Source organism: Taudactylus pleione, unplaced genomic scaffold (genome assembly GCF_031769625.1).
Source record: "Taudactylus pleione unplaced genomic scaffold, aTauple2 ptg001480l, whole genome shotgun sequence".
Taxonomy (NCBI): Eukaryota; Metazoa; Chordata; class Amphibia; order Anura; family Myobatrachidae; genus Taudactylus; species Taudactylus pleione.
This window is the reverse complement of record NW_028285878.1, coordinates 61,637-87,698: the sequence shown is the minus strand read 5'-3', so window position 1 is coordinate 87,698 and position 26,062 is coordinate 61,637. Positions and strand designations below refer to the sequence as shown.

The following is a 26,062-nucleotide window of genomic DNA, read 5'->3' as shown; positions in this document are numbered from 1 at the left end:
GCACATCTTCTGGTAAGCTCTGTATGACTGGCACATCTTCTGGTCAGCCCTGTATCCCTGGCATATATTCTGGTCAGCTCTGTATCCCTGGCACTTCTTCTGGTCAGTGCTGTATCCCTGGCACATCTTCTGGTCAGCGCTGTATCACTGGTACATCTTCTGGTCAGCGCTCTATCACTGGCACATCTTTTGGGCAGCTCTGTATCCCTGGAACATCTTCTGGTCTGCGCTGTATCCCTGGCACATCTTCTGGTCAGCTCTGTATCACTGGCACATCTTCTGGTCAGCACTGTATCCCTGACACATCTTCTGGTCAGCTCTGTATCACTGGCACACCTTCTGGTCAGCGCTGTATCACTGGCACATCTTCTGGTCAGCGCTGTATCACTGGCACATCTTCTGGTCAGCGCTCTATCACTGGCACATCTTTTGGGCAGCTCTGTATCCCTGGAACATCTTCTGGTCTGCGCTGTATCCCTGGCACTTCTTCTGGTCAGTGCTGTATCCCAGGCACATCTTCTGGTCAGCGCTGTATCATTGGCACATCTTCTGGTCAGCGCTGTATCACTGGCACATCTTCTGGTCCTCGCTGTATCACTGGCACATCTTCTGGGCAGCTCTGTATCGCTGGCAAATCTTCTGGTCTGCGCTGTATCCCTGGCACATCTTCTGGTCAGCTCTGTATCGCTGGCACATCTTCTGGTCAGCACTGTATCCCTGGCACATCTTCTGGTCAGCTCTGTATCACTGGCACATCTTCTGGTCAGCGCTATATCACTGGCACATCTTCTGGTCAGAGCTGTATCACTGGCACATCTTCTGGTCAGTGCTGTTTCACTGGCACATCTTCTGGTCAGCGATCTATCCCTGGCACATCTTCTGGTCAGCTCTGCATCCCTGGCACATCTTCTGGTCAGCTCTGCATCACTGGCACATCTTCTGGTCAGCTCTGCATCACTGGCACATCTTCTGGTCAGCTCTGTATCACTGGCACATCTTCTGGACAGCTCTGTATCCCTGGCACATCTTCTGGTCAGCGCTGTATCACTGGCACATCTTCTGGTCAGCGCTGCATCACTGGCACATCTTCTGGTCAGCGCTGTATCCCTGGCACATCTTCTGGTCAGCGCTGTATCACTGGCACATCTTCTGATCAGAGCTGCATCACTGGCACATCTTCTGGTCAGCTCTGTATCACTGGCACATCTTCTGGTCAGCGCTGTAGCACTGGCACATTGTCTGGTCAGCGTTGTATCACTGGCACATCTTCTGGTCAGCGCTGTATCCTTGGCACATCTTCTGGTCAGCCCTGTATCCCTGGCACATCTTCTGGTCAGCTCTGTATCCCTGGCACATCTTCTGGTCAGCGCTGTATCCCTGGCACATCTTCTGGTCAGCGCTGTATCTCTGGCACATCTTCTGGTCAGCTCTGTATCACTGGCACATGTTCTGGTCAGCACTGTATCAATGGCACATCTTCTGGTCAGCGCTGTATCACTGGCACATCTCCTGGTTAGCGCTGTATCACTGGCACATCTTCTGGTCAGCGCTGTATCACTGGCACAACTTCTGGTCAGCGCTGTATCACTGGCACATCTTCTGGTCAGAGCTGTATCACTGGCACATCTTCTGGTCAGCGCTGAATCACTGGCACATCTTCTGGTCAGGGCTGTATCCCTGGCACATCTTCTGGTCTGCGCTGTATCACTGGCACATCTTCTGGTCAGCGCTGTATCCCTGGTACATCTTCTGGTCAGCGCTGTATCACTGGCACATCTTCTGGTCAGCTCTGTATCCCTGGCACATCTTCTGGTCAGCTCTGTATCCCTTGCACATCTTCTGGTCAGCTCTGTATCACTGGCACATCTTCTGGTTAGCACAGTATCCCTGGCACATCTTCTGGTCAGCGCTGTATCCCTGGCACTTCTTCTGGTCAGCGCTGTATCACTGGCACATCTTCTGGTCAGCGCTGTATCCCTGGCTCATCTTCTGGTCAGCTCTGGATCACTGGCTCATCTTCTGGTCAGCGCTGTATCACTGGCACATCTTCTGGTCAGCACTGCATCACTGGCACATCTTCTGGTCAACTCTGTATCCGTGGCACATCTTCTGGTCAGCTCTGTAACACTGGCTCATCTTCTGGTCAGTGCTGTATCACTGGCACATCTTCTGGTCAGCGCTGTATCACTGGCACATCTTCTGGTCAGCGCTGTATCCGTGGCACATCTTCTGGTCAGCGCTGTATCACTGGCACATCTTCTGGTCAGCTCTGCATCCCTGGCACATCTTCTGGTCAGCTCTGCATCACTGGCACATCTTCTGGTCAGCGCTGTATCCCTGGCTCATCTTCTGCTCAGCTCTGTATCACTGGCTCATCTTCTGGTCAGAGCTGCATCACTGGCACATCTTCTGGTCAGCGCTGCATCACTGGCACATCTTCTGGTCAACTCAGTATCACTGGCACATCTTCTGGTCAGCTCTGTAACACTGGCACATCTTCTGGTCAGCACTGTATCACTGGCACATCTTCTGGTCAGCGCGGTATCACTGGCACATCTTCTGGTCAGCACTGTATGCGTGGCACATCTTCTGGTCAGCGCTGTATCACTGGCACATCTTCTGGTCAGCTCTGTATCCCTGGCACATCTTCTGGTCAGCGCTGTATCACTGGCACATCTTCTGGTCAGAGCTGTATCACTGGCACATCTTCTGGTCAGCGCTGTAGCACTGGCACATCTGCTGGTCAGCGCTGTAGCACTGGCGCATCTTCTGGTCAGCGCTGTATCACTGGCACATCTTCTGGTCAGTGCTGTATCACTGGCACATCTTCTGGTCAGCTCTGCATCCCTGGCACATCTTCTGGTCAGCTCTGCATCACTGGCACATCTTCTGGTCAGCGCTGTATCCCTGGCTCATCTTCTGCTCAGCTCTGTATCACTGGCTCATCTTCTGGTCAGAGCTGCATCACTGGCACATCTTCTGGTCAGCGCTGCATCACTGGCACATCTTCTGGTCAACTCAATATCACTGGCACATCTTCTGGTCAGCTCTGTAACACTGGCACATCTTCTGGTCAGCACTGTATCACTGGCACATCTTCTGGTCAGCGCGGTATCACTGGCACATCTTCTGGTCAGCACTGTATGCGTGGCACATCTTCTGGTCAGCGCTGTATCACTGGCACATCTTCTGGTCAGCTCTGTATCCCTGGCACATCTTCTGGTCAGAGCTGTATCACTGGCACATCTTCTGGTCAGCGCTGTAGCACTGGCACATCTGCTGGTCAGCGCTGTAGCACTGGCGCATCTTCTGGTCAGCGCTGTATCACTGGCACATCTTCTGGTCAGTGCTGTACCACTGGCACATCTTTTGGTCAGCGCTGTATCCCTGGCACATCTTCTGGTCAGCCCTGTATCCCTGGCACATCTTCTGGTCAGCCCTGTATCCCTGGCACATCTTCTGGTCAGCGCTGTATCCCTGGCACATATTCTGGTCAGCGCTGTATCACTGGCACATCTTCTGGGCAGCTCTGTATCCCTGGCACATCTTCTGGTCAGCGCTGTAACCCTGGCACATCTTCTGGTCAGCTCTGTATCACTTGCACATCTTCTGGTCAACGCTGTATCACTGGCACATCTTCTGGTCAGTGCTGTATCCCTGGCACATCTTCTGGTCAGCGCTGTATCACTGGCACATCTTCTGGTCAGCGCTCTATCACTGGCACATCTTCTGGTCAGCTCTGGATCACTGGCACATCTTCTGGCCAGAGCTGTATCACTGGCACATCTTCTGGTCAGCATTGTATCCCTGGCACATCTTCTGGTCAGCGCTGTATCACTGGCACATCTTCTGGTCAGCACTGTAGCACTGGCACATCTTTTGGTCAGCGTTGTATCACTGGCACATCTTCTGGTCAGCGCTGTATCACTGCACATCTTTTGGTCAGCGCTGTATCCCTGGCACATCTTCTGGTCAGCCCTGTATTCCTGGCACATCTTCTGGTCAGCTCTGTATCCCTGGCACATCTTCTGGTCAGTGCTGTATCCCTGGCACATCTTCTGGTCAGCGCTGTATCACTGGCACATCTTCTGGTCAGCTCTGTATCACTGGCACATCTTCTGGTCAGCACTGTATCACTGGCACATCTTCTGGTCTGCACTGTGTCACTGGCACATCTCCTGGTCAGAGCTGTATCACTGGCACATCTTCTGGTCAGCTCTGTATCCCTGGCACATCTTCTGGTCAGCGCTGTATCCCTGGCACATCTTCTGGTCTGCGCTGTACCACTGGCACATCTTCTGGTCAGCGCTGTATCACTGGCACATCTTCTGGTCAGCGCTGTATCACTGGCACATCTTCTGGTCAGCTCTGTATCACTGGCACATCTTCTGGTCAGCTCTGTATCCCTGGCACATCTTCTGGTCAGCGCTGTATCCCTGGCACATCTTCTGGTCAGCTCTGTATCACTGGCACATCTTCTGGTCAGCGCTGTATCCCTGGCTCATCTTCTGGTCAGCTCTGTATCACTGGCTCATCTTCTGGTCAGAGCTGTATCACTGGCACATCTTCTGGTCAGCGCTGCATCACTGGCACATCTTCTGCTCAACTCTGTATCCCTGGCACATCTTCTGGTCAGCTCTGTAACACTGGCACATCTTCTGGTCAGCGCTGTATCACTGGCACATCTTCTGGTCAGCGCTGTATCACTGGCACATCTTCTGGTCAGTGCTGTATCCCTGGCACATCTTCTGGTCTGCCCTGTATCCCTGGCACATCTTCTGGTCAGCTCTGTATCCCTGGCACATCTTCTGGTCAGTCCTGTATCCCTGGCACATCTTCTGGTCAGTGCTGTATCACTGGCACATCTCCTGGTCAGCGCTGTATCCGTGGCACATCTTCTGGTCAGCGCTGTATCACTGGCACATCTTCTGGTCAGCTCTGTATCCCTGGCACATCTTCTGGTCAGCTCTGCATCACTGGCACATCTTCTGATCAGCTCTGTATCACTGTCCCATCTTCTGGTCAGCTCTGTATCACTGGCACATCTTCTGGTCACCGCTGTTACTGGTGACCATGATGGAATTTTTGTCAATATTTGACTCCTGTGAGAAGTTCTGGAAGTGTCAATAGTAATTAATTATGGAAAGCGCCTTTATTTTCTTTCCAGGCCTTTACACGTGCATTGCGTCAATCAGTTTATCACTTTGTCCTAAGTTGCTCCATATTTTGTACGGCTTTGCATTTGGCATGTGGTGACGGTCTGCTACATTCCATGCATTAAGGTCTCGTTCCTCCATCTCATGCTTTCTGGGTGCTAGTTACCAGAATAATGTGCCTGTCATCGCCTATATTGTGTTGCGCTAAATCAAAATATATTCGTAAATTCATCATCATCCTTTGCGGACGCGGAAAAGCCGCCGTCAGGCAATTTTACAAGCGACTTGTTGTCTATTTCTACCAGTCTACTGTGACCGTAATTGTAATGATTGAATTTCTTACATCCCACTTCGATGGCAAACATTTCTGTCTCCATTGCTGAGCAATTCATCTGTTTGTGTTTAATTTTAGCCCTGGTTATGATGATCCAAAATTTGTTTATATCTTAAGGTGCCCACACACATACCGACTTTTCTTCCAATTTGGCCAATTTCGACGAATCGTGATGACAGATCATGTAAAAATTGGCCAAATCATGAGTTTCTGCTCTTGATCACGATGCCGATGCTCGTCCCCGCTCGTCGTACCTCGCATCTTCAGATCTGCCATGCTGTAGGGCAGATTTGCCAATCTGGGATACAATGCACTGGCTGCAAGATAGATCTTAAGTCAGATTGGACATTTTTAGCTCCAAATCGTGAACACGACTGCCGGGGAGAGTTCAGGGGAAATCGTGTACATCGGCTGATTGGGAGCAAGTCGGTATGTGTGTGGACACCTTTAGTACTGTACTGCTGAGCAATACATTATTTCATTGTATAATGATAATCATTCAGCTCCTGATTTTTATTTTCCAATTACAACCGCCTAAGTTGTTATTAGTGTGTAGGAGCCTTAAGCATGAGTTGCACAGAAATGAATGCGTTTATTAGACTGTATGCAGTTGTACACGACTAATCCGTATACATGGTTTGTTAGTCCCCATCATCAATGTGCACTTACGCCAGCCTATACCTGACGCAACAATTTGCGTGGAAACATGAAATGTCCAACCTTGCATGGCGCTGCAGATGCGTTGACGTGCTTTAGGGACAATGCCCCGATACGTCCCAGTTCTGCCTCTTTAGTTGACAGGTGTAATTCTACTCCCCGACATGCCCTAAAGTTTTCTTTTTTACAAATATTAACTAGGCCAGTGATTCCCAAACTGTGCAGGGGTGCCATCAGAAATTGTGGGGCCCGGGACTGTCAATATAGGCAGGACCCAACCCCTTCCCATACATTACAAAAACCGCGAGGCGGAGAAAGGCGCGAACTGCAGCCGACGGCAGGTACGGCTAGTACACCCTCCTTACACCCTGTATATATAAATGCAGCATGTTCCTGGTTTGCTGCTGCTAGATGCCGATGTTATGTCTCCAAACAGATAAATAAAAACATTTTAATTATATATACACACACATATATATATATATATATATATATATATATATATATATATACATATATACACACTCTATATATATACAGTCAGGTCCATAAATATTGGGACATTGACAGAATTTTCAGATTTTGGCCTCTATTCACCACCACAATGTCTTTGAAATGAAACAAACAAGATGTGCTTTAACTGCAGACTTTCAGATTTAATTTGAGGGTAATTACATCCAAATCAGGTGAATGGTGTAGGAATTACAACGGTTTCTATATGTGCCTCCCACTTTTTAAGGGGACAAAAGTAATGGGACAAACTAAACAATCCTAAATCTAACTTTCACTTTTTAATACTTTGTTGCAAATCCTTTGCAGGCAATTACAGCCTGAAGTCTGGAACGCATAGACATCACCAGACGCTGGGTTTCATCCCTGGTGATGCTCTGCCAGGCCTCTACTGCAAATGTCTTCAGTTCCTGCTTGTTCTTGGGGCATTTTCCCTTCAGTTTTGTCTTCATCAAGTGAAATGCATGCTCAATCGGATTCAGGTCAGGGGATTGACTTGGCTATTGCATAACATTCCACTTTTTAGCCTTAAAAAACTCTTTGGTTGCTTTTGCAGTATGGTTCGGGTCATTGTCCATCTGCACTGTGAAGCGCCGTCCAATGAGTTCTGAAGCATTTGACTGAATATGAGCATATAATATTGCCCGAAACACTTCAGAATTAATTCTGCTGCTTTTGTCAGCAGTCACATCATCAATAAATACAAGGGAACCAGTTCCATTGGCAGCCATACATGCTCACGCCATGAGGTGGTATGTTTTGGATCATGAGCAGTTCCTTTCCTTATCTTCCCATCACTCTGGTACAAGTTAATCTTTGTCTCATCTGTCCATAGGACGTTGTTCCAGAACTGTAATGGCTTTTTTAGATGTTGTTTGGCAAACTCTAATCTGGTCTTCCTGTTTTTGTGGCTCACCAATGGTTTGCATCTTGTGGTGAACCATCTATATTCACTCTTGTGAAGTCTTCTCTTGATTGTTGACTTTGACACATATACACCTACCTCCTGGAGAGTGTTCTTGATTTGGCCAACTGTTGTGAAGGGGTTTTTCTTCACCAGGGAAATAATTCTTTTGTCATCCACCACAGTTGTTTTCCGTGGTCTTCCGGGTCTTTTGGTGTTGCTGAGCTCTCCGGTGCGTTCTTTCTTTTTAAGAATGTTCCAAACAGTTGATTTGGCCACACCTAATGTTTTTGCTATCTCTCTGATGGGTTTGTTTTGATTTTTCAGCCTAATGATGGCTTGCTTCACTGATAGTGACAGCTTTTTGGGTCTCATATTGAGAGTTGACAGCAACTGATTCCAAATGCAAATGTCATACCTAGAATCAACTCCAGAACTTTTACCTGCTTAATTGACAATGAAATAACGAGGGAATAGCCCACACCTGTCCATGAAATAGCTTTTGAGTTGATAGTCCCTTTTGGCCCCTTAAAAAGTGGGAGGCACATATAGAAACCGTTGTAATTCCTACACCGTTCACCCGATTTGGATGTAATTACCCTCAAATTAAATCTGAAAGTCTGCAGTTAAAGCACATCTTGTTTGTTTCATTTCAAAACCATTGTGGTGGTGAATAGAGGCCAAAATCTGAAAATTCTGTCAATGTCCCAATATTTATGGACCTGACTGTATATATACATATATAATATATACATATCCATACACCATATATATATATATATATATATATATATATTGTATATATATATATATATATATATATATAAACAGAAAACCCAGCACTCACCATGTTTAAACACCCACAATGATGTATAGATAAGTACATAAATAATGGGGATTTAGGCCCTCATTCAGAGCCGTACGCTCTGAGCAGAGCGCACGCTCTGAATGAGGGCCGGGCTCCATTTTCATGGAGCGTCCTCCTGGACGCTCGTATAGCTGTGGGTCACCACCCACAGGCTATACGAGCGTGCATTTTGATGGCCGCGATGGTCGTGACCATCGCGACCATCGAAATTGCGAGCCGGAGCCTGCGGTTGAGGTTTTCAACCGCAAGCTCCGGAGTGATTTTGGCTCTATCAGAGCCAAAATCACTCCCACTGACATCACTAGTGATGTCAGTGGGCCGGCTTCTGACGGGAGGCGTTCCCGTGGGAACGCCCCCGTCAGGGAGGCACGCCCCCCGGCACGCCCACCAAAGGGGGCGTGCTGTCAATCAACATTGACAGCACGCCCCCTTTGATCGGACACAACGAGCGAAGGAAAGTCCTTCGCTCGTCGTGTCTGGCGCATGCGCACGACGGAGCTCCCTCCGTCGTGCGCATGCTCAGTGCAAACCATCGACCCACTTGCGAGCGGACAGCCGCTCGCGAGTGGGTCTGAATCAGGCCCTTAGTTCATGGATTGATCAAAGCATCTAAGCCCGCAGCCCACATCACGGGACCCCACTTTCTGCAGGTCCTACACTATCCGTCACACTGATGGAAACCTGTTAGCTGCTATCACATAGTTTAGACTGAAAAAATGTTACCTGGTTTAAAGCTCACCTGCCAGCTAATGGCTTTTAAAGGTAAGGCAGTCACCTGACATAGCTTCTATCACACTACCAAAAAGACAGCTGACACAGGTTAATATAAACGAGTTTGCACATGGGGTGCATGAGAAAGCTATGATCACAAAAGGTTAATAAAAATTAACCGCATAAACAAAGTCAGAAATCCACTGCACTCGCCACTCCTAGATTGGGGTGCAGACCTGCACTCGCCATTCCCAGGACTGGAGTGCAAGTGGCCACTTGCACCCCAGTCCTGGGAATGGCGAGTGCAGGTCTGCACCCCATATCTAGGAGTGGCGAGTGCAGTGGATTTCTGACTTTATATATATATATATATATATATATATATATGTATATATATACAGTATACATACACCATATATATATACAGTATACATACACCATATATATATATACAGTATACATACACCATATATATATACAGTATACATACACCATATATATATATACAGTATACATACACCATATATATATACACACACACATTTTCTATATAGCCTATGTGACTAATCTGGCGTTTCCAACCCTCTTTCTGCCTCACTGTAGCCTGCACACACTGCACACAGTGTTGGTCTAGCCTGTCCCCTTCTTCCCCAGCCAGGCACTATATGAATTAACTTACCTTTTATTTCAAGTTAGGTGCAGGCTTCCGCTTCATGGTTGTCTAGAAGGGCGCTGTCGCTTCCCTCTCTCTCCTTTAGTGGCGCGGTGACGCATGACGTCACGTGCGCCGGATAATAAACTTTATTGTTCATGTGGACAGGGACAGGTCAGGCAGACAGGCACTGCTTACATGCTGGGCGAGGCAGTAGCGCCGGGGGGTCCCCATTCATTTGTGATGGGCAGGCATCAGACAGGAGGCCCCTTTGCCTTGCTGGTGGGTGGTGGGTAGCGGGCCGGGCCCCCCTTGTTTGGCGGAGTGCCCGGGCCCCGTACCGTAGTCCCGACAGCCTCCCCCTGATGGCGGCCCTGCTGGCATGGGTGCCTTGGGACACTGGCAGGGATGCCTCGGGACACTTGCAGGGGTGCCACGGGCCACTTGGCAGTGGTGCCTCGGGACACTTACAGGGGTGCCTCAGGACACTTACAGGGATGCCTCGGGACACTTGTAGGGGTGCCTCGGGACACTTACAGGGGTGCCTCAGGACACTTACAGGGATGCCTCGGGACACTTACAGGGATGCCTCGGGACACTTACAGGGGTGCCACGGGCCACTTGGCAGTGGGGCCTCGGGACACTTACAGGGGTGCCTCAGGACACTTACAGGGATGCCTCGGGACACTTGCAGGGGTGCCTTGGGACACTTACAGGGATGCCTCGGGACACTTGCAGCGGTGCCTTGGGACACTGGCAGGGTTGCCTCGGGACACTTGCAGGGGTGCCTTGGGACACTGGCAGGGTTGCCTCGGGACACTTGCAGGGGTGCCTCGGGTCACTGGCAGGGGTGCCTTGTGACACTTACAGGGGTGCCTCTGGACACTTACAGGGATGCCTCGGGTAACTGGCAGGGGTGCCTCAGGTTGGTGGTCCAGCACCAAATCAAATTCTTTATGGTCAATGTAATGTAAATATGTGCACAAACAGCCAAACCTAAGGAGGACAGGTCAGCACAATTTACTTCACTACATTTTTTTCATAATTTCTCAATAACAAACTTTTGGCTTATAGGTGCCGTGAAAACAATGCTGATACTCTAAGGTGCCGTCACTCAAAAGAGTTTGGGGACCACCGGAACAGACAACTGCAGGTGGAAAATAAGTTGGAGCAAAACATTACCATCCCACGAAATAGCAGAAGAGAAGCAATGTGGGTATAGTGACATCCAACTAACCCCCCCCCCTCTCCCCTCCCCCCTCAAAAATAAGAAAAACACAAAAAAAAAAACTATTGCTTTTATCTAATAAATATTTGTAAACTGCATCTGACCATTTACTTGTGTGGAGATTTATTAAAGGCACGTCCACCAAGTCCTGCCTTCCTAATTAAATGAGAAACCAGGGAAATGCACTGTGGATGTGTTGAAAATCATGATATGAGTATGTGACAATAGGGAGCAGCCTCCAGTAGCCATGAGCTCTCGTTGGAGCCAGGTACGATGTGCAGCTGCGCACAATTCCGGGTATTACAGTAGGTAAAACATTGCTTATTTTTGTTTCTCCTCACCAATATCCCGGGGAGTCTCATTGTGCAAGGTCTCGGGCTTCATTTAATCTCCCCGTATATATTTTAGAATTATTATTAATGAAAAAGATAACGGATGTTTGGGCTAGAACCGAGGGCACATAAACTTCTAGTCAGGGATAGAGGGGTTAATAAAGTTAAGGATGTTGATGCTTGTTTTGACAGTGGGTCAGCAGCAGTGATAGGATGAGAGGTTAGGGGGCGTGTTATGTGAGAGGGTGTGGTGATAGGATGAGAGGTTGGGGGGTGTGTTATGTGAGAGGGTATGGTGATAGGATGAGAGGTTAGGGGGCGTGTTATGTGAGAGGGTGTGGTGATAGGATGAGAGGTTGGGGGGTGTGTTATGTGAGAGGGTGTGGTGATAGGATGAGAGGTTAGGGGGCGTGTTATATGAGAGGCTATGGTGATAGGATGAGAGGTTAGGGGGCGTGTTATGTGAGAGGGTATGGTGATAGGATGAGAGGTTAGGGGGCGTGTTATGTGAGAGGGTGTGGTGATAGGATGAGAGGTTAGGGGGCGTGTTATGTGAGAGGGTGTGGTGATAGGATGAGAGGTTAGGGGGTGTGTTATGTGAGAGGGTGTCGTGATAGGATGAGAGGTTAGGGGGGGTGTTATGTGAGAGGGTGTGGTGATAGGATGAGAGGTTGGGGGGTGTGTTATGTGAGAGGGTGTGGTGATAGGATGAGAGGTTGGGGGGTGTGTTATGTGAGAGGGTGTGGTGATAGGATGAGAGGTTAGGGGGCGTGTTATGTGAGAGGGTGTGGTGATAGGATGAGGTTAGGGGGCATGTTATGTGAGAGGGTGGGATGATAAGATGAGAGGTTAGGGGGCGTGTTATGTGAGAGGGTGTGGTGATAGGATGAGAGGTTAGGGGGCGTGTTATGTGAGAGGGTATGGTGATAGGATGAGAGGTTAGGGGGCGTGTTATGTGAGAGGGTGTGGTGATAGGATGAGAGGTAAAGGGGCGTGTTATGTGAGAGGGTATGGTGATAGGATGAGAGGTTAGGGGGCGTGTTATGTGAGAGGGTGTGGTGATAGGATGAGAGGTTAGGGGGCGTGTTATGTGAGAGGGTGTGGTGATAGGATGAGAGGTTAGGGGACATGTTATGTGAGAGGGTGTGGTGATAGGATGAGAGGTTAGGGGGCATGTTATGAGAGGGTGTGGTGATAGGATGAGAGGTTGGGGTGTGTGTTATGTGAGAGGGTGTGGTGATAGGATGAGAGGTTAGGGGCGTGTTATGTGAGAGGGTGTGGTGATAGGATGAGAGGTTATGGGGCGTGTTATGTGAGAGGTTGTGGTGATAGGATGAGAGGTTGGGGGGCGTGTTATGTGAGAGGGTGTGGTGATAGGATGAGAGGTTTGGGGGCGTGTTATGTGAGAGGGTGTGGTGATAGGATGAGAGGTTAAGGGGCGTGTTATGTGAGAGGGTATGGTGATAGGATGAGAGGTTAGGGGTGTGTTATGTGAGAGGGTGTGGTGATAGGATGAGAGGTTAGGAGGCGTGTTATGTGAGAGGGTGTGGTGATAGGATGAGAGGTTAGGGGGCGTGTTATGTGAGAGGGTGTGGTGATAGGATGAGTGGTTAGGGGTGTATTATGTGAGAGGGTGTGGTGATAGGATGAGAGGTTAGGGGGTGTGTTATGTGAGAGGGTGTGGTGATAGGATGAGAGGTTAGGGGGTGTGTTATATGAGAGGGTATGGTGATAGGATGAGAGGTTAGGGGGTGTGTTATGTGAGAGGGTGCGGGGAATCTGATGTTGTAAAATCTGCCTCTTTGAATTTGATCTCCCACCCTCCCTCCCCTATTGTGTCTTGTGTCGGCTTTATTTCATAGCAAGGAAAGACTGGCAATATTGAAGCGTCCATCTTGCGGCAGTAATAGCGGTGCGCACCTCTTCAATGCCTTCAATAGGCTGTTTTCACCCTACTGGGGTAAGCTCCACCTCTCAACCGAGCAGGGTGAATGGTGCATTGGCATGGGTGTCGGAGGCCGCATCACTTGCTCTGAAAGTGATAGTTGGCCCTTGCAAGTTTTAAGATCACACTTGCCCTTGTCTGGGTTAGTTGGCCCTCGTAAGTTGTGATATACTTTGCCTGAGACAAGTGGACGCTGGTTGTTTGCCGTTCTTTCTCCTGCCACCATACCTACCATTGTAACTAAATAAAGCTGACCAGTTATCTTTTCATTGGCATAATTTGGTCTCGTGTGTTTATATTAGTTAAGTTTAGTGTAAGTTTATGGGTCACATCTGTCAACTGACGATAGAAAGTTTAAAAACATTTTTTCATAATAATTTTATTTAAATGGAACAGCTGCATTGCTATGCCTCTTTTAGACCATGGGTATGTTTAATTTCTATCCCCCCTGCCCGGTATATATTTTGCGTTAGACCTACTGTATTGTGCAAATCAAATGCATTATAGGAGGTGGTGATTGTGGAGAAAACGCTGAATTGTGCGTCGTTATCAGACTGCCAGACCCCATGTGACACCTGCAAATATCACCCCCTCTGTGATCACAGCAATGACCTCACTTACAGAACAGGGGTTTGGACACGTTTTCACTTTCGTTAACAAAATGAACTTTGTGTTTTATTACGTTCGGCTACTTCAGTTTCATGTTATGCACTTTTTTGCATTAGCCATGTCATTATGATTGGCACCCCTGCTGCTACTGTTTTTATGTGATGACTATAGGACTGCACCGAATAGGTGTCTGAATAACCACCCAGCTCATTCATGAGGAAAGATGGAGGTTGCCAAGAAGGCACGGTGGCGAGGCAGCGGCAGGAGTGCTCGGCCACAGGCAATGTCTGTACTACCTCTGTGTACATTGGCGTTCTTGTGTTTTACACCCAACAGGTCTTCTTTAATTCTACAGCCTCAACTAGCTTCAAAGTGTACTTTGTTACCTCTAGTGGTTCTACGTCTCATGGAAGACACGGATAGAGGTACAAACATTTTTTCTTGTACTTTCATTTTATTTCAATACTAATGTATGTAATTAACTTAAAAATAATTTTTTTGCTAATTCCATTTTGTAGTTTGCTACATTCCAAGATTGTGTACAGCAGTGACGGTATTGTAAAACTGTTCTTCACGCAGAGGGCCGGCAGCTATAGCGCATCTCACAGCTTGTTACGCCTGAGAACCTCACCAGCAAGAGGGCCGTGCCATCACTTCTGATCACCCCCCCCCCCTCAATGCCAAGTGCACCTGCTGCTGCTTCATGAGGCGTCAGTCATTGGGACATATCTGCCAAACTTCATGGGAATCAGAACATAAGTCCGATGTGCAGAAAGGAGGGACTATTCCAACTAAATCAGGACAGTTGGGAGACACAAAAGACAGACTGGTGGTTTTCACAATGACCTTTTGGGGCAATGACACATTATGAAAATATAGTGGTGTAACCCATTAATCAAACTAGACAAATTACATGTATGTGTACATATATAAATATATATGTGTGTATATATAAACGAAATGCGTACCATTGCAGACAAGTTCCAAATGGCCACTAACGTGGCAGTTTTGACAAGAACACTTGGTAGGGAGGCCCATGCACGTGCAGTTCTACGGGAACAATGAATGTTTTTTATCAGGACGACATTTCCACCTGTCATGTTTCCAGGGCGATGCTGGACTGGTATACAGAAAATACGGTAACCTGGATGGACTGGCCAGCTCAGAGTCCAGATCATAACCCCATTGAGAACCTCTGGGACGAATTGGAGCGACGGGTGCGTTCTAGGCTGACTCGACCGTCTTCACTGTCACAATTGGTCACTGTACTTAAGATGGAATGGCAAAACATACCCAGGAAGTCCAGGAACTTGTGACCAGTATAACAAGAAAGGTGTCTGTAGTAATCACTGCACCTACAAAGTACTGACGGCAATAAAATCTCAGTGATCTATTTGCTGTCAGTGTCCAATCACTTTTGTCTACATAGTGTGTGTGTATATATATATATATATAATATATATATATATATATACTATATAGAGCAGATTGTGTTCGTCTCTCCAGCAACTAAGTGAAGACATTTTATTTTTTATATCTTCACAGTAACACCTTATAGGAAGTTTGGCATCAAAACGTGTATAGGAGAAAAGTTTGTAGCACTAGTGTTCTGATACAGAGATTGTTCACTGTTGGAGAGTACCCCTTAGGCCACCCACTGGATTAAGCACTTTGGTGGGGGTTCACCTACTGAATATGGGCACTGAGGCACCAGCGAAGGTCAGCAACCAACTGAGGGAATAAGACTGTAGGGAGGGATGGGACCTCTGATGAATCGCACATGACACCTGTCCAATCAGGTGCCACAGTCCCTACACACCTTCAGCCCCGACACTTTAGTTCTCCTAACCAGTTGTTTGGCTTCACTTCTGTCCATTAAATTCTCTGGCAGTGCCATCTGAATTAAGGTAACTGGGAAAGGTCCACCACTGAAGTACTATATGGGGAGAGGGTTAGTTCAACATCCCACCTCCCACCATAATTTTTGATAATTGCAAATTTGGTATATGAAACTCTCCTCAGTTAAGCTGGGTACACACTGCAAAGATGTAACTGCAGATCGAGTGATCTGCAGATACAGTATATCTGTAGATGATGGTCGTTCATATACACTGAACGACCATCATCTTCTAGGCAGCCGCGGGGCCTGCTGGCCGGGTGGCGGATCCGACCCCCTCATCGCGGCTGCCGATGCATGTGTTTGGGCGGTCGGCTGATCGCCCATACCCGCTTGCCAATGGACAGATATATCTGTCCATCGGCTGTGCAGCACAGCCGACGTGATATATCTTTGAACTATGTCGTTCACAGACATATCGCTGGTATACACACGCCGATGGGCACCAGATATATTGGCCGATCAATTGATTGGCTAATATATCTGTCAGTGTGTACCCAGCTTTACTCGGTGAGTTGTCTCTAATCTCCAGACTATTGTTTCCTCTCTCAGAACCAGGCTGTTCAAGCTTCATTTAAGATTTTCATCTTTCTCGTAGCCCTGAGCATATCACCGAGACATAAATTAGTTAAATTGCACATTTATCAAAATGTTATTTTCAGATACTGCACGACGATGATAGCTGTAGAATGTGGGCTGGGAGATACCCCAGGTTAGGCAAAACACGAGGGTCATATCTTCCAACGGGGTCTTGATTCTTGAAGACTGTAAAACTGTCCACCTTTCATCCATGTTCTGGGAGATACCAAATAATACAACCCCTCAGGATTGTTAATTCATCGTGCTAGGGGCTACACAGTTCAACTAACAAAGCGAAAATTTATGTATGAATAAAGTGATTGTGAAAATATCTTTTAGACAACATAGGGCTGAACATTAAGCATTGATCTTCAATTAGCTGCAGGATTTCTTATGCTATTAAGATGCAAGGATAATCCTCCCCCCGACATAAAATCACCTATTCCATTTTTTAATAACCCACTATATCCCCTGTCTTGAACCAAAGTCGTTATTCCATAAAATACATTTTGGGGGAAGGGTTGTTTAAAGTATAATTCCAACCACCAGTGAAAGTACAACCTGGTTCCATGAGGCTGCTGCCCTGGATTCTGGTGTTTAGGCAGATGCCCCCTTCTTCTGTGCTGGTTGGAGCAAGGGGTGGGTGGATGCAATATTTCGGGGGTCTAGTCAAACTTTCCAATGTGGGGAGTAGAAATGCTATAATAGTAGATGGTCTTCTGATTTTTTTTTCTCTGATGTCGAATCAGTCCATTCTGCAATTCTCTGTTTCCCTTATTCAGGAAAAAAGATCCATAATTCGAATGCATGACAGGGCAGTTGTAGAGAGCGGTTATTTTGACTCCTAACAATAGCACTTGTTACCAGAAGGCACATACATGCTTGCTTGTGAGGTCACTCTCCTAGATTTGAACACATGTACTTGGGTATAAGGGAAAAAGCATGTATTTGCAGGCCAAGTCCTGACAACAGTATCAGTTGGGGGGGGGGTGCACGTCCATTGTGGAGTTGGGTGTACAGAGCATTGCTGAATGCTGACGAGGTGCTGAATGCGCCCTACTTTCACACCAACATAAAAATTTAAATGAGACAGAGACATGTCAAATAAATCCCATTAGATGTATAAGATGAGACCCTATCTGAGACACCATGCCGTTGCACAGAGGAGGGCGCACTTTGGCCAATGTAATAACCTTCCTTTTCAAGAGGCAGTTTCAAAGGACTCTGAAATAACTTTGGCCTTTAAATGTGCTTTTGTAGTATGTAGATGACGAATGAGGCGATTCAATTAGCCATATTACATTGCAACAGTAGCCTTGTGCATTACGTTTCTTCACAAATGACAGTAATGATAAAATTGCTCATTTCTGCTTCGAGCGAATTAAGCAGATTTTACCAAGCGGAACCTCATGGCTAATTGAATGGTCCCTTAAATAATTTGATAAAACAAAAAAACTTTTGAACAGAGACGGGAAGAGCCAGCTAGGCATAATTAGGAAGTGTAGTATTCAAAATGGCTTCCTCTTTACCAGTTACTAAAAATTACAGATTCACATATAAAAAGCTTCCCAACTGAAATGATTTTAAGTTTCACTCCCTATGGCCGAACTGTGTGGATCATTACAATTGTGTAACACCAGATATCACTCTTCAGAGATCACATCATGAAGGCCGTGTTGTGATCGCTTAAAATTTTGATTCCCAAATATTTTAGTTTTTGTGTCTAATCCACAGATTCTTTCTATGTAAAATAGGACAACCATGAAACATTCATCTCTACAAGGACAGAGGACATTTTCATAAGATTCTTGTTCAATTAGAAGAGAGGTCTTTCATGTTTATTATGTATTTCTCAGCACTTTCTGGTCAGATAATTGAATATTTAAATTTACATTAACAGTTAAATAATATTTAAAAAGCAAATTTGCAGTCGTATTTATTATAACAAGATTTTTTTTTAAATAAAGTACAATTATAACCGCAATTTGTAAATTAGGCTTTCCATTTGACCTATGTGAATTTACAAATACTATTGATTTTTTTTAATGTACTGGTAATTTAGTCTGACACCAACTGTATGTGTGTGTGTATAACCCTTGTTCATTTAGGAACCAGCGATTTTGACATTTGCTTATACAAATTAATTCAGGCACCCTTACCAGACTTGGCAAAGTTATCATTTTCAAGGCACATCAGTGCATCTTATCCACACAAAATAATACCTGCTTGTGTTAACAAACAGGTGTTTAATGGCACAACCAATTTTTTTTTTTTTAAATAATAATGTTCCACTGGGGGGGGAAATATTACTGGTTTGGGATCCAAAACATTTCAATCAATATGGCAATTTAAATGGTAACACTAAGAAATTTGGTTTTGTCATGCTTCACAGAAAATACATGTTCTAAAAGTTTTCGGAACAACCTTTGAGCTACTCAATGATTTTTGTTCTTTCACTTTATATTAAATCATGTTCAAAACATTGCATCTTAATAGGATGTCCTTCTACATGGATAGCTTGCCTCAATGTATTTTATGATATTTATGATTTAATTTAGGCAGTTCTATTGGTGGTTGACTAAAAGCATCTCACGCTCACCAGATTTATTTATTTTTGTAATAAAGAAAAAATTGTTTAAAATTCTAAGTTTCTCTGGACTCCTTGAGGTGCATGAGCCAAAGCAGGTCTAAGTATTTTGTTCCAATGAATTAAAGTTAACCCATGAATGCTGTTTCAAAAACACTTGTACCAAATATGTTCATATCCTTTTTTTTCGTGTAAATTTCCAGTCTTTGCGATTTATTGTAGCACCTGGCAGATGAAGGTATCAATATGCTCTCTCCAGCCTTAACCACATACTGCAACACAATTTAATTGTAATGCGCTCATTAACTGGAGAACATTTCAGACATAATTGTAAACGTAACACAAGATTATATCGCAAAGAAAAAAAACAATTTTAATGCTGCTGTAGAAAAAAGGTTATATGAAGACGATTCATATAATGGTATTTCATTGTCAACAACAAAAAAAGAGTGCATTACAGTGTATGTGCTGTTTACATGCCAATATTTTATACACAGTTTCCATGTATGGTGTCAGCTGTCAGTTACTTCTGCAAATTAACTGCCAAAAATGGAGAACAGAATCACTTAGTGAGCCGGTAACCACGGGTTACCTTTTATATGCTTTAAGATAAAGCGGCAGAATGGGATCTTGGGAGGATAATTAGACAAAACAAAACAGAAAAAAAAAACTTACAAAATGAAATATAAAGGCATTCTACAATATGGAATAACAACCAGGGGTGCTTATAAATAAGTAAAAGAGGTTATATTACAGAATGCCTCTTAATGTTTTAAGCAAAAAGTTTTCTAGTACAAACAGTTTTTTATTTTATTTTTTTTCCATTTTAAAGCATAAGCAATTCTCAGGAATGGAGTACACTTCAATTATCCAAATATTTTAACCCTTTGAGCACTGAGAATGGTTTTGAGTATCTTTGTTTCACATTAATAAATACATTTCTTTCTTTTAAAAAAAATTGTGCAAAAAGAAAAAAAAGAAAAATAAATTTCTGTCATGTATTCCTGTGTTGTGTGATGTCAATTATTGTTGGAAACGAATATTACGTTGCTAATAAATATGTATAATTTAAACATGAACTTTTAACAATATAGATGTATAGTAAAACAATTATATTTTTGTTTTAGAATATTAGTTTTTGAATACTTTATAAAGACTATTTGTTGTATCCTTAGAATAATTTACAATGCTTGGGTGTTAAAAAACAAAATAAAAATCCCTTAATATTTTCTCTGCCGGAGGAATTCAGAAACATCAATATGCTGCTGGCATATACAAGGTTAAATTAAAAAAAAAAACATAAAACAAAATATTTTTACACTATACATAGGCACAGCTTATGTAAAAGGGATGTACTGCATCAGATACTTATAAACTTTTAATTAGAAATGCAGAGGTCGTCACTGGGGGTGGGGGCAGTTGCCATTAACATCAACCACAATTTCCAAAATGCAAGTCTATACACTATATACAGTTTGTTTTAACACTCTCTGCCATAGGGTTGGCTACGCATTGCTTTGCGATGCACTGAAAGTCCCTCTGGATAGTCATTTAAGTAGGAAAAAAAATGCAGTTGTAGAATCATGACGTGAAGTGGATCTGAGCCAGTACTTTTTATTTAAAAAATAAATTAATAAAAAAAAAAAAAATCCCCAGATTAACATAAAGTAGTGATCCAAAGTACTCAGAGGGCTAAATGACATATGCTGAAAAATACTAGCACACAGGTCAAATGAAAAATAGTGTACCAGATTTAGATATAAATGCTTAATTAAACTGTCTGTTAATTCATGCAGCCCGGCGCACAGCTAATCCGATTTACACAAATTCCAAACACTACAGCATTTTAACCTTCATGTGTTACCTGTAACAACAGCTGATTATGCACCTCTATTAAACACTGTACAGTTTACAAAAGAGTTCGCACCCCCAGAGTGACTCTCCAGAGATAAAATAGGAACGTGTGCCAAGTATTGTAGCTTTAAGGCTTTTTCCTGACAGTTTTCCTCAAAGCAAATTACAGTCTTTTAATAAAAGTAAATACTACTGCTTCTCTAGCTCTGCCACGTACAGAAGGTGATCTTCTGGGGACTTCCCGTGTGTTTTACTCAAGTGAAGCTTCACAGCGTGCTTGCTGGCAAATGTCCGGTTACAGAGCTTGCACTGGTAGGAGGTCCCAGTTTCCTCTTCTGGAGAGGATGCCACCAGCTTTTCAGATGGGGATTTTGTTTGTGCTATTTGATTGTGTATCTGTTCGCTAGACAGTTTAGACAAGTCTCTTAACCTAAAACCTAGGTGTGATTCAAGATGACAGATGTAAGTTGAGGGAGTCCTGATTTGCGAGGCACAGTCATTACAAAAGAACACTGGGTGCCCAGTGTCTAAGTTCTTGAGGAACTTTGTCCCACCTGTCCTTCGTAGCTGGTATTTCACATTAGCTAGCCAGTGGCTAATTGTGGTCATGGAGAGTCCTGTAAACCTGGAAATGTGCATTCTCTCTTGAGGGCTCAAATCTGACATGACATATTTTCCCTCTGAAGTCTGGCGCAAGCTTGCTGCAAACTGGGCCTGCAGGATGAGCAAATGCTGTGGGTTCCAGTTGGATTGCCGTCCTTTCCTTTTCTGAGCTGGTGTGTTTTCCTCTGGTTCTTCTATTGTGGTACCGTCAATGTCAGATTTTTCAGATATACTGGTAGGTGTAGAGGATTTTGATGTGTGGCTTTCTGTCAGGTTCTTCAGCATATCAGATATATCTGACAAGGCATTCTCGCGCAGCGGAGAGTTTGACATGAATGACACGACTGCAGATGTCTTTGCTGTTGTCACTGTAGATGAAGAAGATGCAGAAGATGTCGATGTGGATGACAAAAGCGCTGAAGCCAAAGAGCAGTTTTTGTCACTCTTCCCTTTCGTCAAATCTATGGGCTGGTCATTGTTGACATGGTAAAAATAACGGTCTGTTAAATGGTCTGATTTTCTGGCTTGAATAGGTGTCGCCACGGCAGCCTTTTCAGCCAAGCTGTTACTCATTTTAAATAGCATGCTCATGGGGTCCAAAGCAGGTAGTGATGGCTTAGCTGCCTTGCCCAGGTGTATGTTCATAACAGACTGCAATGCACTTAGCGGGTTAACAAATGGTTGTTCGGGAGGGTGGTCCGTTATTATAGCAGTGCTGCTACTTAAGCTACCTATAATGGACTTTACATGGTCCTTACCGTTCTCTACAGGCTCCAGAAGTGAGCTATCTTTACAATTGTCTTTTTGTGGAACTGGACTGTTTTGCTGGCTTTTAAACACAACTTCATTTAGAACATCGGGTTTCGGGGGCTCGCTGATCTCACTGCCACTGGGAGACGGTGTTGCGCGTTTGATCGGTGAGAACTTTCCATCTGGCTCCTTAATTTTTTCTTCCACTTTAGCTACCTTCTCTGACACTTTCTTCACTAATTCTTCCATTGCGTGGAAGTTAGTTTTTGGCACAGGAGACGTCTGGCTGTTTGGTGGTGACACCAGGGGCTGATTTTTGGTAGGTGACATAATGTCACTATTTCCATACATTGGTTTTAATGGAGTGCTTTTCCCTGAGGAGCCTAATGATAACTTCATCATGTTGGGGAGCTGGTAGGCAGCGTGAATGCTTGGGTACCCCCCCCAGCTTGGCGTGCCATTCTGAGCCTTGTTTATGGCAGAAGTCACTGTATTTTCCAAAGATTTGAGAATATCTAACCCACCTTTGGGGCTTTCTTCCAAATCGTTTTCAGTCAAATAATGATATTTGGAAGAGACATCAAACTTCTCCTCGTCTTCGCTTGACTTCTCTTTGTTTTTTATTTTATCATCTGGGATTATTTTGTCTTTATCCACTTCTTTTTTTATTTCCACATTCAGTTTTGGTGACAGAGACGAGATGTTGTTGGCAGGAGGTGTAAACGTGGTGGCAGCTAGCGGTACAGACTGTACCTTCTCATCCAATAAAGAGGTTGGTGTAGCCGGTGCTTCTAAGACAGGTTTTCCTTTCTTAAGGGCTGAATTTGTCACTTTTATGAAATGTCCTGTGACCATCATATGGGCGGTGAGTTCCTGCAACGTGTCATGTGAGCTGCCACATTCCATGCACTTAAGTATCTGTGATTTCCTAGCTTCAAAATGCCAGGCATAGCTGGCCCCATTCTGGTGCCCATACCGGTTATTTGGTGTGATATATGGGTTGGAATTCTTTTGCAAAGCTTCATTTGCATCTGAAATTGTTGCTTTTGGAGTCCCCCCTGTCGAATCGGGAGAACTTGGAAGTTCAAATTCTAGAGACAGTTTTTTTCTAGAAGCTGGGATAATTTTAGCTGCTACAGGGGTAACGGGTTCTTTTAGAGGCACTTTTTGGTAGTGTTTTGTTTTAATCATGTGAACACTTAAGTCCTGAAGAGATTCGAAAGAATGGCCACAGTACATGCATTTCAACACTTTCTGGGCATCTTCCTTTCCTTCCATTTCAAGTAATGAACGTTTACGTGGTTTTGACCAACGTTTTGGGTTATTGTTATCGACTTCGTGGTTGTCGTCTCTATAATGTCCCATTTCATTCATGTGAACCGTTAATTCCACTAGCGTATCGTACGCAGCGCTACAGTCTTTACAGCGGAACTTACTGGCACCTGTGAAAATGGAACCGTAGAGTTTGCTGCTCTGTCGATACAACTGGACAGTGCTGAAGAGGCTTGGCTCGGGGAGGACTCTGCTCTGAGAAACTTGTTGTAGGCTCTTGGCCATGGCTGTTTGATGCCAGTCAAAGCTCCCGCTTCCACAGCTACTGCTACTACTACTGCTGCTGCTGCTACTGGCATTGTTCTTCTCCGAAGTCGTTTGGTGAAGATTTAAGCTGAGGTTTGACCAGTAAGAATTGGAAAGGAAATTATTGTACACAGCTTTCATCTGCTCCAAGCTGTCGGAGACATTGGAATCCTCCAGAGGAACCAGCATCTCCTTACTTTCCTCCTCATTTTTGATGGAGCTACTTTCGAAGTCGGCCAAGCGGTCGCTGGTCTCACTAACGTGAGAATCACTGTCCATCTCATGGCTGGAAAATTCACCAGCAGGAGAGTGTTGGTAGCTGGGAGAGTTCTTTGCAAATTCTTTCTCAGAGCAAGCGTACTTTGCCGATGGCTCTCCTTCAACGGTGGTGTCCTCTGCTTCGGGGTCATCGTCGGCAAGTGCGGCTGCCTTCAGCTCGTCCGAGACGTATGCTGCAAAGATAAAATACAAGACATTAGACAGTGTTTTCAATAAAGCATCCATAACTTCCTATATAACTTTAAGAGTAAAAAAAAAAAAAAGAAATACAGAATGTTTATGCGTAATAATGGTTAAACGGTGGCATTTCTACTCTGAGAAAAATAGCTAAAGAAAAAAAAAATCTTCAAACATAATTTGCCACCTTATTCTTCTCAAGGGGCAACAGCTTGAAATTAAAACTAAATTTGAAATTAATGAAGCACATTCTAGAGGTGGCATTCATTTCTAAAGTAATAAATTACTTGTATCAACCTTAGAGACAGCAGTTCCTGTCTGTCAATTAATATGTCTTATGCTTTTTCTACCCCTAATGCATTTCTTGACAGACAGTTTCACAATTTAAATTAAGCACACATTTTTTTTCACCCACTACATTTCTGATCCTCAACCTTTAATAAACATAAAGTAGAGAACTATCAATATAATTCCTACAATGAAAGAAATTTACATCAATTACAATAAATTAAAAAATGATTTAGATTTTGTATGTGTCTTGAGTGTATAAAGAAAAGGGCTTAAAAGCTTATAATCACTTTTATTTTAAGTGATGTAGGTGCAGTTCCTGTACTGTTAATTCATTTTCATTAACCCCTTGCTCTCAAAATGGCCTACCTCAGGGAATTCTGGGTAACTCCCTTTTATTCCATATGGAAAAAAAAAAACAACAGGTTACTATTTGTGCTGTACTAAAGCTACATATACATATTTTTTATTATCTTTACGGCTGATGGAATTAAGACAATTGCAATACTTATTCGATCTAAATTTTACTCAAGCGGCAGTGGTGGAATTTTTTACAAATAATATATTAATAATATATATTTTTTTAAATAATAATTAAAACCCTCCTCCCCAAAGAAAATATTTTTTTTACATGACCACTGGACTGGTGATATATTCCAAAATTCATATTTTTTTTTGCCTCTCCTACCATTTAATTTGAAAGCCAGTATGCAGAGCGCAGTGTTTTTATATATAGCATCATGGCTGCCATCTTTAAAACGTTTGTGCCACTTAGGTCTGCAGGGAGTTAATTCCATGTGTTAGGGAGGATCTACTGTAATTTTATAGTAATTCATCCATCATGGGGTCAAACACACACACACAAAAATAAAATTGCCACTCTGCAGTAGAAAGCAAAATGTTCTGAGTATGTGCAATGTAATAACAAAATATGTATTATTATAATGAGAAAAAAAAAAGAATCACACACTCTGCAACTGAAGGCGGGTAGCTGGGGGTCAGGCTGGCGAAGGAATCCTGAATTCTGAAGCTTTATTTGTAAAAAGCACTGGTGCACAATCTGCTCCCCGGTCACTACTGTACAGAGAAATGTGCTGGCAAGCAAGCAGCATTCCTCATGTTTACCTTTGTTATCCTGGGCTTCATGTTTGTGTGCATTGCATAAATCACATGCCAGCCCTACCATGTAAAGAATGCACTGTCAATATGCTATTAATTCAGTTACAAACACCGAGCATTTAATCCTGGCATAGCTGGGTGCAGCTGAAAAGCTTTTTTTTTTTTTTTGCAGCCTCTTTTGTGGCCGCAGAAGGGTTAAATCGTCAACCTACAAATGATAAATTCCTTGGAAGGACAGAGAGAGAGGAGAAATATATCAGAGGTGTAACTGCTCCGCAGAGACCGCATGGCACTTCCTGGGTGATTTTCCTTTGTGATTAAAGACGAGGCTTGTCGTTCCTTGGTGTATCATAACACTTTCACTATGGCCTATTACAGCACAAATTGATTCCCACCCACAACAATCTGTCTCTCCTTTTGTCACAAAGGCTACTGACGCCTTCCA

General features: G+C 44.4%; 1 protein-coding gene across 1 annotated transcript; it reads right to left on the bottom strand.

Annotated features, from left to right (window-relative positions):
- Nucleotides 1-18,461: 18,461 nt before the first annotated feature.
- TSHZ3 (teashirt zinc finger homeobox 3) lies at nucleotides 18,462-24,205 on the bottom strand. Its single transcript, XM_088463877.1, has one exon. The coding sequence runs from the start codon at nucleotides 24,031-24,033 to the stop codon at nucleotides 21,013-21,015; it is 3,021 nt and encodes a 1,006-aa protein (XP_088320003.1). The 5' UTR covers nucleotides 24,034-24,205; the 3' UTR covers nucleotides 18,462-21,012.
- Nucleotides 24,206-26,062: the final 1,857 nt, after the last annotated feature.